This window comes from Sitophilus oryzae, unplaced genomic scaffold (assembly GCF_002938485.1).
Source record: "Sitophilus oryzae breed Bouriz unplaced genomic scaffold, Soryzae_2.0 scaffold_551_pilon_pilon, whole genome shotgun sequence".
Lineage (NCBI taxonomy): Eukaryota > Metazoa > Arthropoda > Insecta > Coleoptera > Curculionidae > Sitophilus > Sitophilus oryzae.
In genome coordinates this window covers 1,383,422-1,399,761 of record NW_022147142.1, presented here as the reverse complement: position 1 = coordinate 1,399,761, position 16,340 = coordinate 1,383,422, and the positions used below count along the sequence as shown (strand labels likewise).

At 35.9% G+C, this 16,340-nt stretch overlaps 1 protein-coding gene and 1 long non-coding RNA gene across 2 annotated transcripts; both read right to left on the bottom strand.

Annotated features, from left to right (window-relative positions):
- Positions 1-10,332: 10,332 nt before the first annotated feature.
- LOC115887030 lies at positions 10,333-11,100 on the bottom strand. Its single transcript, XM_030906353.1, has one exon. It carries the CDS (start codon positions 11,098-11,100, stop codon positions 10,333-10,335), a length of 768 nt encoding a protein of 255 aa, XP_030762213.1.
- Positions 11,101-15,587: 4,487 nt separating this feature from the next.
- LOC115887096 lies at positions 15,588-16,082 on the bottom strand. The gene is made up of 2 exons (XR_004051005.1): positions 15,960-16,082; positions 15,588-15,895 (listed from the first exon to the last, which is right to left on the bottom strand). It is a non-coding gene; the product is annotated as an uncharacterized LOC115887096 (long non-coding RNA).
- Positions 16,083-16,340: the final 258 nt, after the last annotated feature.

Sequence of the window (16,340 nt, the reverse complement as noted above, 5' to 3'; positions counted from 1 at the left end):
TCATTCAGGCTCATAACGTTCAGTATTATACTGCTTGCATTAGTTGATGACCAATACTCTTTTGAATATATTGATGTAGGTGCAAACGGAAGGGCATGTTATGGAGGGGTATTTTCGAAAAGCAAGAGTGCAATAGAGGATACTTTACTGAAGCTTCCCCCAAATACACTGTTTGTAGGTGACGATGTTTTTTCCCCTTAAAGAATATTTACTAAAACCTTATTCACACCATGGTCACAAATTAACTATAACAGATGCGAAAGAACACCGAATTCCGCGTTCAGGTTTCTGTGACCTTCGGAAAGAGTTCATAGACAATCCCCATCAATGTATAGTTTGGGTTATTATTTGTTTGGGTGAAAATAATCTGCACCAATATGTTATCGAGGCATATAATCTCACAGTAATTTAATAGATTACTCGTCATATTATATCAGTTCGTAGGAGATTAGGACAAAAAAGATATTTATAGTATAAAAAATTAATTTATTTAACAAAATTTAATCAAAGATGTGACAAAATAGTTACTTTTCTATTGGTTCTATCGGACTTTTTTCGACTATATAAATCTTTATTTGTACTTTAATGCTTAAAATATTTTCAATCTAATAAATAATTTAATGATGTGAATAAGAGGAAATTTCTCACATGGTTGGTCATATTCTATAGTTTTGTAATGAAGGCACCTTGTGTGATATTATCCAAAGAGGACTCCGTATCACTGAGAGATGGTGTAGGACTGTCGGGCTGAGTATCAACTCAGACAAAACCGCGATAGTGCCATTCACCAGAAGGCGAAGTCTGAAAAACTTGAAAAGAATCCAACTAGATGGAAAGGAAATACTGCCAACACAGGAAGTTAAATACCTGGGAATAACCCTGGACAGTAAACTCCTGTGGAACAGGCATATTAAGAACACTACCAGCAAAGCCATAAAGGCTCTCATGATATGCAGAAGACTGGCCGGAAATAGATGGGGCTGCTCCCCTAACATTTTGCGCTGGATGTATACCATGATAGTAAGACCCATGATTACTTATGGAGCAGTTGCCTGGTACACAAATCTAGAGCAACGGACGGCAAGGCTAAACCTGTGCAAAGTCCAGAGACTAGCATGCGTTTGCATCATAGGAGCCATGAGAACCTGTCCAACAGCAGCAATGGAAGTCATTCTAGATCTAACACCACTGCACATTGTCATTGGTAGATATGCCAATGCGACAATGATTAGAATGGTCACTAACGGAATTAGTACTGGGAGAATTGTCAGATCAGGGGCTTGGAACACCCTCAAAAAGGAAATACTACTCCTGCAACTCCCAGTGGACGATATGCCAAGAACGTACAACTTTGACAAACATGTCAATGTAGTATTGAGCAATAAGAAGGATTGGAAGAGCGAAACGCTTGCCCAGCAGTTAAAAGACCATACCGACCATACCATAACTTGATATACTGATGCTTCCAAAACCAATACGGGAACAGGGATCGGAGTATTTGGGTCGAGAACTAAATATTCCGAACCAATGGGCACTTACCCTAGTATCCTACAGGCAGAAATCTACGCTATCAAAAGATGCGTACAACTTATCTTAGATAGGAACTATCGGAAACAAGAAATAGCCATCTTATCTGATAGTCAAGCAGCGTTAAAAGCGATCAACTCAGTCTCAATCAATTCGAAATTGCTCAAAGAATGCATAGAGAAGCTGAATAAATTAGGCAAAGAAAACAAAGTCCTCCTAACTGGGTGCCTGCTCACCAAGGGATAGAAGGCAATGAAAAGCAAATAATCTAGCTAGGAAAGGAGGAAGAACACTCCACTAACTGGACCAGAACCGTTCTGCTTTCCAAGTGGTAACCAACTCAAGGCGGAACTCAAGAACTTGGAAGATTCCATCCGCAACCTGGAATGGAAATCTTGCAATGGTCTAGGACACTCGAAGAAGTTTCTGAGGGCTTATGATCAAGAAAAATCACAGATCTTTCTGAGTAAGAACAATCTTCGGATTGTCACGGGGTTTTTAACAGGACACTGTCTCCTCAATGGACACCTCAGTAGATTGAAACTAAGAAGAAACGGCGAATGCAGATTCTGTGGGAAAGATGGGGAAACACCAGTACACCTCATCACTGAGTGCGCCGAGACGACAACCATTCGTGCCATGAATTTTGGTACGACTGATATTGGAGATGGAGAACTACCCTCTATAAAACCGTCCCAGATACTGGCTTTTGTCAAAGCCCTGGGACTGTATGATGAGTTATGATTCAAGAAAGGGGGACACAATGGATCTGTAAGGTCGAAGTGATTAACCCCCCTCCCACTCATTCTAAATTCTAATTCTAAAATCCCATTTTAAATAAGATATACAAATTACCAGAACTTAGAAATAACAGTTCAAAAGTTCAACAAAAATTCTACACGCGTTTTTAAAAAGAAACATATAACCACGCACTATGTCACTCCAGCAAGCGAATACGACACAGCATGGGTTTCCGGACTAAACGACTGGTGTATTTACACTACTCAATAGGCGTGTCGGGTTTGCCGAAAGGTTTCCGATGCAGTCGCTTTCTTTCGCATCTGTTATAGGTAATTTGTGCCATGGTCCCCTAACACAAAAAGAGAAAATTTTTAATTATAGACTTTCGCGTGCTCGGCGTATTGTAGAAAAGGCATTTGGATTGCTTGTGTCCCAGTTTCGTATATTTAAAAAACCAATTGCTTTATCTCCCGAAAAAGCTGACATTCTTGTTAAAACCGCTTGTGGCGTTATATAACTGGTTGCGAAAAACATCTGATGGATACATAAGACGATACAGTGTTGACGATGAAAATTTTGAAAATGGTACAGTAATAGAAGGTATATGGAGACAAGAAATTCAAAGTCAAGGCCTCAGAGGTTTCAGATCAGTTGCCGACAGCCGCAATTATTCTAAAAAAGCTGCAGAGATCAGAAATAAGTTGGCTGATTGGTTTATAGGTGATGGAGCTGTCCCTTGGCAAATGAAAATGATACATATATAATAAATAACATAGTCAATCACGAACAACGATACACAACGGGCACGCTATTATTATTTCCATCAATTCTACTCTGTTTTCATAGTTATGAATCTATTTTTATAGTCGTGTCTGATATGTGCATGTGCAGGAAATTGTGTGCTTTCATCTGACATTACTTCTTAATTGTGAATAAACCAACGTCCCCGATTTTTCGCGCTTGAGGCCCTGGAGAATCGTTAAATATAGTTAAATGGTGGATTTTTTTTTGTTTACTTTAAGTGATTAGCCGTTCATTTTTTATCGTGTTGCCCACATTGAGGAGTTTTCGCACGAACATACCTAATCTCGTTCGTGTCCTACGCTGTTTTACCGTTAACGTTAATACTTAATTACTTAGTACTCTATATGATTTAATCATGTCTGCGTGCGTGAAATGTAGTGTGGTTTGCGTTTTCAAGGACGTCACTAGAAGCAAAGACATTAAGGACCTCTTCGGTGCTCCATGCGACTTTTGCAAGCAAGTGTTCTGTAGTAAATGCTCGGAAATCTCGTCATGCGAAATCAGAGCTCTAGTTTCCCAATCCAGGGTCATTAATTTCTACTGTTTTCACTGCCGCAGCTCAATCCGCGACGCGCTTGTGGCCCTACCCGTCTTGCAGTCTGGGAATTTGGCCTCGGCGAAAAGGTTGAGAAGCTTAATCAAGACCTCAGTAATCTAATAAGTGCGAAAGCTGATCACACTAAATCTTACTGTGATGCCCTTAAAGCTGACCTTGAGTCCAGGTCTGCTGAACTTTCTTCGGAGATTGACATCTTGAATGGAAAAATCACTGCTCAGGGGGTTTCAACACAGACTGTCGTTGCGGACCCTCCCAGTATGGATAATGGCGGTTTAATGCAGGAGATTTTCGAGCGTCAGAAGCGCATGAACAACGTCATGCTGTACAATATGGAGCTATTGCCTGATATTCCTGAAGCTACACAGGTATCCAATATTCTGCAAACGGTGACCGGTAAGCAGGTGCAAGTTAACGATGTTGTTAAATTGGGAAGGCCCAATCGTAATGGTCGCAAGTCCATCAAGCTTGTTTTGTCAAATCACACTGATGTGGCAAATATATTAAAACTCCGCTCTAAGTTTATTTCCTCCAAAAGAATTTACGTTGAAGCTGACCTGAGTCCCGGTCAGAGGGAAGACCTGCAGAGAGTGAAGGATGATCTGGAGCGCGTCGATCCAATGGTGAGGCAAACCTAGTGATAAAGTTCGAACGTGGTAAACCTTTTATCGCCTCAAAAAACTAAAGGATGTCGCCTCTAGGCACTTATCCCTCTGCTATCAGAATGTAAGAGGCTTACGTACTAAAACTGATCGTTTTTTCTCTTCTGTCAGTGTGTGCGGCTTCGACATTATCACTATTACCGAAACGTGGCTCCAACCTGATATTTTCGATGCCGAATTATTTCCTGAATCATTTATTGTGTTCAGATCTGACAGACAGCTGGATAGAGTTCCCACAACCCGTGGTGGTGGAGTCCTGGTGGCAGTCGGCAGCAAGATGGAGCCGGAACGTATTAATCTAGTCGACATAACTGATACTACGCCTGTGATTGACCTAGTAGGCTGTAAGATTACTGTAAGCTATTTTGTTTTTTATTTAATTGTAATTTACGTCCCTCCTACCACCAGCGTTAATGACCTTGAAACTGTTTGTGAGGCAATTGCCTCAATTAATTTATTTATGTCAGGCCGGCTCGTCGTTGTTGGCGATTTCAATGTTCCGTCCTACCACTCTCAGGTGTCCAATAACAAGAGTAGAATTCTTACCACTTTCTGTGAAACATTGGGCCTCACTCAGCGCAACAGTGTAACTAATCACAACGATCGTCTTCTGGATTTGGTTTTTGCAAACTTCGATACTGATGTTGTCAGAAGCCATGTACCGCTTTTGCCTGAGGACCTGTATCATCCCGCTCTCGATATATCGATTCGTACCACTTTGCCTTACTCGTCCGATTTGCCGGTTACCAGGAATGGTGTTCCCCACCTTAACTTCAGGAAAGCCAATTTTCCCCTGATGTATAATTCCTTGCTCGAGGCTGACTGGTCTTCTGTTCTGCAGTGCGCGGATGTCAATGCTAGTTGCGACGAACTCTATAGGATTCTAAACACTATATTTTCTGAGTCAACTCCATTGAAGCGTCCCAGGCGCCGCAGATTTCCGGTATGGTACTCTAAATTGTTAATTACCACCATTTTTAAGAAAGAAAAGGCATACCGTGACTTTAAACTCTATCGTACTAATTATCATTTCCGCAAGTATAGCTCTCTCCGCCAATTAGTAAAATCTCAAGCTCGAGAAGCCTATAAAGCTTATGTGACCCGTACAGAGGCGAACATCGCCACTGATCCCTCGTCCTTCTGGTCCTTTATTAAGGCTAAACGTGGTCAATCATTGCTGCCGGCCACTATGTACGGCCCCCTTGGTGCTTCATTTCGGGGCCCAGAGGTAATTGTATCAGCGTTTGCAAACTTTTTCCAGAGTGCGTATAGGAATTCTGCTCAAGCAGACGATGTTTTTCCTTCGTTGTCCTTCTCTGATCTTGTTGATGTCTCCCCAACAATAACCGCCGACGAAGTTATCACAGCGAGTAGATCCCTTAAGAACAAAATGACTGCGGGCCCGGATGGCATTCCCAGCTTCATTGTAAAAGATTGCGCGTTTGTTCAATGCCTTCCACTATGCCACATCTTTAATTTAATTCTGAAGAATGGCTGTTTTCCGGTTGCCTGGAAATCAGCTAAAGTTCTACCGGTTCATAAAAAGGACGACCTCCAGAGAGTTGACAATTATCGGCCTATTTCCATACTCTGTAATTTTTCCAAGTTGTTTGAAATTATCGTTTATAAGTCCTTGTTCTCGCAGTGTAGATCCAGAATATCTAATGACCAACATGGTTTCTATTCTAAAAGATCATGTATTACTAATCTCTGTGCCTTGTCACACGTTGTTAGTTCAGTTCTTGATGAAAGGGGTCAGGTTGATGTGGTGTATACTGACTTCAGCAAAGCATTTGATCAAATCGATCATCAGACTTGCTAGTGAAGTTAAGTGGTCAATTCAATTTTTTCTGACAGACTGACAGCACTCATGTTCTCATATCTCATTGATCGTCTTCAGTTTGTTGAGGTCGAGGGTTACCGCTCGGACACATTTACTCCAACTTCCGGAGTTCCCCAGGGGTCCAATCTCGGCCCACTACTATTCAATTTATTCATAAATGACCTCTTAACAAGCATTTCCAGCTTAAAACTGGCTTATGCCGATTATCTGAAGATCTACTGGCAGATTGACGGGCATGAGGACTGTCTTTTCTTGCAAAGCAATATTGATAGAATTAACCAGTGGTGTACTCAGAATCGATTGAACCTCAACGTCTCGAAATGCTGTCATGTCATATCATAGAACCCAGGTTCCCGTGCAGTTTGATTACAGTATTGCCAACAATATACTGTCTAGAAGGACAACGTTTAGGGATCTGGGTGTCGTATTTGACGACCGACTAACTTTTATAACTCATATTGATCAAATTGTTGCGAGTTCGTCAAGACTTCTTGGCTTTATTATTCGTAACTGTAAACTCTTCGTAGGTTCTGAACCTCTCAAGCTGCTCTATTTTTCGTTGGTCAGGTCAAGGCTGGAGTATGGATCTTTGGTATGGTGTCCAATCTATGAGTGTCATGTTGCATCCCTTGAATCAGTACAGAGGCGTTTCTTAAAGCAACTGGTGTTCAGGGAGGAGGGGGTTTACCCTGTTAGAGGTGTGGATCACATTGAGCTGTTGTCTCGGTTCGATGTGCAACCACTTTCCTTGAGAAGGATCATTCACTCAGTAACTTTCCTGTGGAAACTGCTGAATGGTCTTATAGATTCCCCAACTCTTTTGGAAACGATACCATTCCGGGTGCCACGACCTGCCTCCAGAGCGAATACCACTTTTGCGCTTCCTCGAGCCAGAACTAACGTTAGGTTTCAGGATCCGATTTTCACCATGTGTAGCAACCTTAACTCTGTCTCCGTTGACTGTGATGTGTTTGACTGCTCTGTGGGTCATTTGGTCTCACTGGTGGGTGGGGGGCATTAATGGTTAACTATTGTTTATAATAGTAATTTATAATTAATAATTTGTTATTGTTGTTATTATTATGATTGATTCATTTAGGTTTAGTTTTCTCTTTTTGTATTTTTTTTTCTTGGTTTTTGTAAATTTGATATTTAATGTTTAGTAACAACCTATTGTTTAGATTGTATTTCCTGTAAGTGGGCTCTAATTGCCTGTTGGAAATAAAGGCTATTATTATTATTATTAATAAATAGAATGTAAATAAAAATTACATTTATCATTAAAATTGCTTAACATAACCTAAGACATTGTTACTATTGTAGATTTCGTTTATTTCAATAAATTCGATTTTAGATTATTTCGAAAAGACTTACCTATTCTGAGTATGTAGACTATAACCATTTTAGAACGTATGAGGTATAAACACTAATAAACACATTGAAATGGTGCAAAAAACTATTGTTGCTGGTGCCGGACTTTATAAGGAGTGTTACAAAATAAAAGGAGCCTCTCTTTGAGCATCAGAACGAAGAGAATGCATTAAGTCAAGATAATAGTGATGAAATATGTACAATTACCGAGTAAAAATATAACTTAACGGCAATTTATACAAAATAAATTATTTTACTTAAATCCCTTCAATTAAAAACCATTACGTACTTAATAAAGCTCTAAAGTAGGTAAAAAATAAATAAAACTTTTTAAATCAAACTGTTTATTTAATTTTTAATTCTCATATCTTAATTCATTAATATTACAACAGGAACCTTAGAAAACCTGTTATTCAATTCACATTTGCTTTTATTTCTTTTGTGTTACAATTTTAATTTAATTTCTTGCACTATGTACCTTATACTGTGCTTATACTTTATACATCTCTTCTTCATGCTGTTTTTTAAGTAACTCTCTAGCTAAACCTTTTTAAAACACTTTCTTTGAATATCAGTTAGTTCAAGTTTTTTACTGTTAAAAGGTTTATTAATATCAACTTTGTTTACACAATATTTTTCCTTTATTTTTTCCTGGTTTTTTTGAAGTTCCATCACTTTGAGTTCTTAAAAATAAAAGTAATATGACAAAATTGTTTTATATTTATTTTTTTTATTAAAAAAGTTGTACATATGTGTTAATGTAACAATTATTCTAGGTGCTCTTAATTTATTATTTATCAAGACAAAAGTATCTAAAATCATCTACATATATAAAATGCTAATGTTTATCTGTGTCGTCTCTACTGAAGTAACGACTTGCTTTAGAAAGTTGCTTTTTACTAAAAGATAGCTAATTGGCTCTTCAAAAAACTATCGTCGCCGGATTTTTTGTTTTTCATTTAATTAAAAAAAAAATAATAAGTATTTTTTTTCATGATGTCGCTGTCGTGGCGGATGCGCCAGGCTTCAACTAGTACACCAATAAATGAGGAGATAAAACCACAGTCTTTGGGGTTATATACTTCTCAATCTTGCTTTTATAAAGAAAAATAATATAAGTACATTTATCTATTTTATAAAATAAAAACTCACCTTAATTACTATCATCGATGCTATCCTACCTATTTCTTTATTATGAGAAGCCCTACAACAATACATATTTGTTATTACTAACAGCCTTATGCTATTTTTTTACCAGATTGTGGTTTTAGGATTTATCTATAAATCTCGATCTGCTTGCACTTCACCAGTTTCTTCCATATTTTCTATTATCAATTTATTGTACTAAAATGTTAATATAATAAATATAACAGTAATATAATATAATTAAATTATAAATTAATTTGTATTGCCTGAGTTTCTCTTATTTGCACAACGTGTTTCAAAATTCGGTCCGCTACTGAAAACCATGAAACTTTTGGTTTATACACTTCATCTGCACCTGCTCCCGAATGTTGGCTCTTCTTAATTTTTGCTATTTCCAAGGCATGCGCATTTCTTATAGAACGTATTTTTGCTTTTACTTCAGCAATTCCAAAGCCTTCAATATCCATTAATTCGGAAAGTTTTTGGTAAGCGTTTTGACGACCATCTTTGTTTTTTTAAGAATTGCTATGTACATCCCATAAACAAGGGTAAGATTCATACCCTTCAAGAAATTTGACTGAAGTTCTGCTGACCACTTTTTTTAGCCATAATAAACTAGATAAACTACAATGACAATCAACAAAATTCGAAACCAAACTAAAACTGGCGAGTACATGCCGACGTCCGACGTGCAAGCACTTGTTTACACTTGCAAGTTTTGAAATTTGATAGGAATTTTTCACCACTGGCGCCAGTAATATCAGAAGGATGCAGACTTTTTTGGTCTATTGCATGCAAGTTGATGTTTACAATTTAATTTACTGGCGCGCCAGTTTTTATTGGCGCCACTAAATTCATGCATGTGTAAACTCACCTTTAAACCAATAAACCAATTTCGGCAAAATAAAAAATGTGTCTGTCGGTGGATCTGTTAGTTTTGACGTCTTAATATTTTGAATGAGTTGAGCTATCGACTAGATATTTGGTAGGTATCATGTAGGTATAGAATCTAACCCACAAGACATTATTTCGGATTGTTTTTAAGCAAAATGCGTTAAGGGGAAGGGGGTGAAAAGGAGGGCTGATTGATTTTTTTTTGTAAATATGAAATAATATATTTTTATAGGTTTTTTTAAAAGACAGGGAAAGCTAAAAAATAGGGGTGGAAACCTAAGGGGGTAAAAATTGTATATTTTCCAAAAAATCGAGTTGTATATAATTTTATGGGTTTTTAAAGGAATATAATATAGATTTCAATTTTAAGATTTATTTTGTATTTTGACAAAAGAACAGAATAGAATATTTTTACAAGCTTTTATTCAACTTACTTTGCATGTAACTATATTCAAATTCAAATTCAATTTTTTTATTAAGCCCCCATTACGTTTTACAGATTAATAATTTTACTATTCTTAACCTTCGTAAGATACCGTTAATTTTTCAAAATTTTTCAAACTAGAAAGACACCCTGGGGTCATGCAGACCCATGCAGACTATTTATAGGTTTTGGAGGTTAAAAATAATATATCATAAAGTATGTATTAGATAACACCTTATCTAACAAAAAACAACTATTTCTTATATTTTTAAATCCAACATTATTTATTTTAGACTTTTATTATACAGGAACTACAAAAAAATCTTATGACAAAAGAAGTACATAGGTAAATAAAAAAAAGTTTTCACTGACTACATTTACAACACACAATAGCTCGATGAGTATCGCAAATGGCAAGCTTACATTTACCACATAACATTTTTGCCTTCCTATCCCTTTCTCGAGGACAAAAAGCACATCTTGTACGTTTTGCTAAAATTTGACCCTGTGCTGCTGGTTCTAGATTTTCGGAAACACCCAATATATCTCTAATATATGTTTTGAGAGATTTATTTAGTGTTGGTATTTCTAATCTAACTCGTAGCAATGGTTCAATTAGTTGAAACGACAGTTCATGCAAAAATTGTCTTCTATTCATAGCACTGTCCCTATTAGCTAAGTTGAGCAGCACTGAAGAATATGCATGATCAATTCCATAATCCATGATCAATTCAGGTTTTTTTGTATCGTTATTGATGTCACTGGAGTAGTGCATTGTCGATAATAGAAGTACTATTTTGCCTTTTTTAGGAACAAATGAAACAAGTGTTTTATTATTATCAAATGCAAACTTTGATGGTCCTACATCTTTTCCATTTAGAAAAGAAGAGGGAATTTCCCTTTTATTCTTTCTTAGCGTTCCAATCATAGTTAGGTTATATTCAGTGAGCATTTTATTGAAGAGATCTACCGAACTAAACCAGTTATCTACTGTGATATTTCTATTTGTTCCGTGTATCGACTCCGATAGTTTCCTAACGTAATAAGTGGGTACCGGTTCATCGATTTCTGTTGTCACTTTTCCGACATACGGGATTGCGTTAACCATGTACCAAGTTCGGGAGTCGTTCATCATAATAATTTTGATCCCATACTTATCTGGTTTGGATGCTAAATAAATTCGAAATGAGCACCTACCTCTAAAACCCATCAGCTGTTCATCTATTGTGCAATAAGAATGGGGGGTATAGTGCTTGCGACAGTTGAATGAATGAATTTATCCCATATTTCTCGAACAGGTGCCAATTTATCGTTCGTTAGCCGCTCTTGTCGGGTTCCTTTGTCGTCAAATCGTAGGCAAGGTGACAAAAATTTGAACCGATTTTTTGACATTGTTGCCCTGAAGAAAGACATGCCATATCTATTTGACCACAATTCATCAGTACTCGAATTTGCTGACTTTTTAACTCCAGATAAATACAGAAGTCCAAACAAGGCACAAATTTCTAATAAATCTGTATTGCGATGGTAAGACTGTAAATTGTTCATAGTGCTTTTCTTTCTTGTAATTTCTTCGTTAGTATGGAGAACAACTTTGTCCAAAATTTCTTGATCAAATAGAAGTGACCAAGCTTCAAGTGGGGTTTTCACGCGAGCCTCTCCTTTAGGACCTGGCATAATGGACACAATGTTCCTTATTGGACGTCTTCCTCTACTTTCACGATGTTCAGTACTCCATTCATAACCATTTTTACCTTTCAGTATTGCAGATCTATTCGTAGAAGGCTGTTTTTCTTGCATATCCTCATCACTCGACTCACTTCCTGATTCCTGCTGCTCTTTCTCTAGAGGCTGTTCTACTTGCATTTCTTCATCACTCTGCTCACACACACACACACTATCTGACACCTGCTGTTCTTCCAAATAATCTGAATCCTCGTCCGTGTAATTGTCGCCAAAAAAATCATCCTCTTCGTTTTCCTCTTCTAAAAGAAATTTATTCATTTCTTCCTCGAGCTCTTTTTCTGTCAAAGGGCGCTTGCTGCCAAAAGAACTGCTGGCTTGATCCATAATGTTATTTTTTTTTCTGAAATATAGCCAAGTAATAACTAACAATCAGGAAAACTGATGAAAAGTACTCACCAAATAGAAATTATTTAGAGTAGTAACAACTTTCACTACTAATAAATATGTAACGTCAAAGACACCTTGGGGTCAAGCGGATCCCACACACACTTTATCTTACGGTTAAAAGTCAACTAACTCAAATATCAACGAACGCTGCGGGCGACATCTGGATAACATGCTAACTTAAATTTACACGAGAGGGCAGCACAGTCTGGCGCTTTATTTCAAATTGGTTTACAGAAATATAAAGCCTGGGGTATATGCGACCCCACGGTGTCTTACGAAGGTTAATAAATGTGTGTCTAAAGGGATCGCACCGCGATTAAAAACCCATAGAAAGACACAAGTGCAAGTGCCAGGGTGGTGCGACCCCAAAAATAAAATAGAATTAAATTACATTAGAAAAATAAACAGAAACTAGATAAATAAACAAAAAAAGATAAAATATAATTTTATTAGGGATGAGCGGAGATAAGCAGAGAGGCATAACGAAACAGTGTAAAATCCGGAATAGCAACCAATGACGCACATATCAGAAGAACAAGAACCTCACAAATCAGTCAAAGATATTATAATTTTCACGAATTTAGTAAATGATTTTTAATTTGTTTTTTATAATCTGTAAAGGATTGAAATTTAAAGTTATTAGAAATATTATTCCACAAATGTGGCGCTATGAAACTGAAAGATTTTTGGAAGTTAGCTGTTCGGTGTTGAGGAATTTTAAAATAATGCACTTGCCTAGTCGAATGAGCATGGTCAACGTAGTGAAATAATGAGAACAAATAGGGAGGCTGCTCTGTAGTTAAAATTCGATAAATGAATGTCATTAAATGAAATTCTCGTCTGTTAGTCATGGATAAAATAGATAAATTTTTAATATGTGGCGTTATATGATCTCTAAAAGTAATGTTAAAAGAAAACCGTAGACACGAGTTTTGAAGTATTTGGATTTTTCTAGAGAATCTATAAGATGTACCATAAACAACATCGCCGTAATCAAATAAAGATAAAATAAGTGTGTCACATAATTGATACTTAGTCTTTGATGGTATATATTTCTTAAGAGATGAAAAATTCTTCAAACGTATATAAGCAGCCTTTAATTTAGTAGTTATATGTGCCTGAAAAGTAAGCTTCGCATCAAAATAGACTCTAAGATTTTTAGTCTCTGTAACAATGGGTATCACAACATTATCTATATGGATATTCATTTTACCAGCCGTATTTGTAATTTTGTTTATATCACTACCAAATACCATGACACAAGGTTTACCGGCATTTAATTTCAAATTATGATCCAGAGCATATTTATTAATTTTATTCAGATCGTGGTTAAAATTTAACTGAAATTGTTCCAAATTATTAATATCTATTTTGCAATAAATTTGAGAATCATCTGCATATTGCTGCAATTTAGAAAACTGTATTTCCTTATCCATGTCAGCTACATATAACGAAAATAAAAGTATATGTATGTATGTATGTTTGTTCGGGGCAAATCTTGTAAGCTAAATTAGAATCACTTCCTTTCATTGTAGGAAATTGAAATTTGGCATGTAGGTTCAGTCCCGATAACAATACATTTTTTTGCAAAGCATGACCTGGATTTTTGGCGGCCAAAATGACGGTATTTTTGAGGTTTTTGATTTTTTAAAATTCTATTTATGAATGGATCGAGCTGAAATTATATATCGTCGGTCCAGTGCCAATACCATGAATGTGCAAAATCATGATTCTGAAATATTAGCATTTTAAACTTTCAGTTTGCTGTGAAAAATCAGTTTTTGGGCGTATCTATCTTATTTTTTTGTACTTAGGGTAAGTATACCTGCTGAAATTATATATCGTCGGTCCAGTGCCAATACCATGAATGTGCAAAATCATGATTCTGAAATATTAGCGTTTTAAACTTTCAGTTTGCTGTGAAAAATCAGTTTTTGGGCGTATCTATCTTATTTTTTTGTACTTAGGGTATACTTAAACTGTTCAAAACCTGCCTGTTATTTTTTTTCTTTTTAGTCAATTTTTTTGAAAATATCACATTCGTGGATTTAGACCTTAATTTTACAAAACCATATTAGCGAACGTACCACATTCAGATTAGCTTGTGTTCCTATTGCAATGCCAAAAATCCGAATGTGTCACATTCACGGTACTCGTGTACCTAGTTCTTAAAAAAATATATTAATTTTTTTGGCGGTGCACCGTTAAAATTAATGTATACGAAGGTAGTTAGGCCAGGTTTAAGAAAATTAACAAGAACATTTTTTAAATTGTTTAATTATGATAATATTAATAACTATTTTAACAAAAATCAGTCAAAACCGTCAAAATACCGAGTTTTAACTTAAAAGGTGGTTCCTAACAATCTTCCTCTTCATCGCTATTTACACGTTCTTCATCATCATCAGGTCCAGGTAATCTGTCTCTGACTGATCTTCAGTGAATTATAAAATGGATGATAATTTTTTGGTATGGTTAACCATACGTAAGATCGCTACACATTTTCTGTAGGTCTTCAAACTTCGCACCACTAATTGGTAACTCATCGCTCTAAGCTTTATTTAACAGTACCTTTTTTGGTCTTCCTTTAGACTTAGTTATACTTGCCACTTCGAATTCGTCATTATAATTAAATTTGTAAAGTATTTTTGTTTGATCGGCTTCGTTGAATGACAGAATGTGATCCCAAATCAATTTATCATCCTGATCTCTGAGCTGGTTAAATGGAGCGTGTTTACCACACAAATCTCCCCTAATCACCCCACTAGAAGATCGTTTTTGACATGCTGTGCGTATAAATGAGTCAGTGACATTCAGAGTAGCCATAAAAAACTCACGAGACTTTTCTTTTTCGGCCATCAACAGTGAACGTATACTCATAAGTAAAACTTCTAGAATTTTCGACGTTTCTTGTTACTCTGCTCTTAAACCGTTATTCGACGTGATTTATAACGAAAACTCTTTGATCATCTAGGGATGGCAGTTTTCGAAACTGGTTGTAAATTTCACGAAGGTTTTCACAAATACAATGCATTTATGGTTTGATTTTACGAACCACAGGACGTGCGGCTTTGGTTATGTTTTTTTGCGCCGATGTATGACTCGCCTCTGCGTCTTTTGTCCTTTCTTACACAGAAAAAAAAACTTGTATAGATTAGATAAAATACTTAAGCACTATCGGGACAGACAAAACCTAATTTACCGTATCTAAATATTTTGACTAGAATTTCTGTCCTAATATAAATAACCCTATTATGTAATTTATAAAATATTAATTATTAAGAATTAATAAACATTTTTGTGTTTGAAATGAAGTCGTTAGTTTTTTCAAATAAAATATTATGTACTATACAAAAGAAAATTTAGTAGTTGAAAACAGATGAAAAATATAGTTGTGTGTAATAAACAAAGGTTTTATCAAAAAATGAGGAGGTAATTCACTAAGGTACATAGGAAGAAGTACTAATTTAGAAAAATTACATGTTGTAGTAAATACTTTTATTTTATCAAATACAAAATAAACGTGCTGGTGTATATAATATCTTAGCGTGAGGGAACTAATTTACCACCTACATTAGAAAAGTTTTTTACTAAACCAAAAAAGGGGATTTGCTAGGGTAGATAAGCACATATGCGTACTTAGAGGAAGTTCTTATGTAGATTCAGGGTTTATGGTTATCCTTCAGCAACTTCTAAGCGAAGGAGCTTCCATCGTCCTGCTGGTTTTTCCTTTCGGATACTTATTGTTGACAAAATATAGGCCAGTAATTGCATTATAATGTTAGCTCTAGCGCCTAAAAAATTAAATACAAAATTATTAAATCTCGGATACTTCTATTACTTTATAGATAATATAACCTGAAGAAATATCATCTGTCAACTCGTTTAGTAGTTTCTTTATTGCGTTGTCTTTAGAAAAGTTGCCACGACTTGCATATTCTATTTGAATAAATTCATTGCATGATCAGGGAAGGAAGTAATTTTCCACCTGGAAATCATTTACTATTATATTTACTATATATATATATATATATATATATATATATATATATATATATATATATATATATATATATATATATATATATATATATATATATATATATATATATATCAGAAAGTAGTTCTCTGACTACTATATAAGAAAATCTGGGATTTATTGGGGTTGCAGTCGGAAGGGTTTGACAAAGAATTGCAAGTCTGGGACAACCTGATAAGTCTGCGATAAGTGATTCTTTG

Bases quoted from the DNA above. Each gene is read 5' to 3' on its own strand.
- LOC115887030 (XM_030906353.1), bottom strand. From the start codon at position 11,100: ATGAACGACTCCCGAACTTGGTACATGGTTAACGCAATCCCGTATGTC.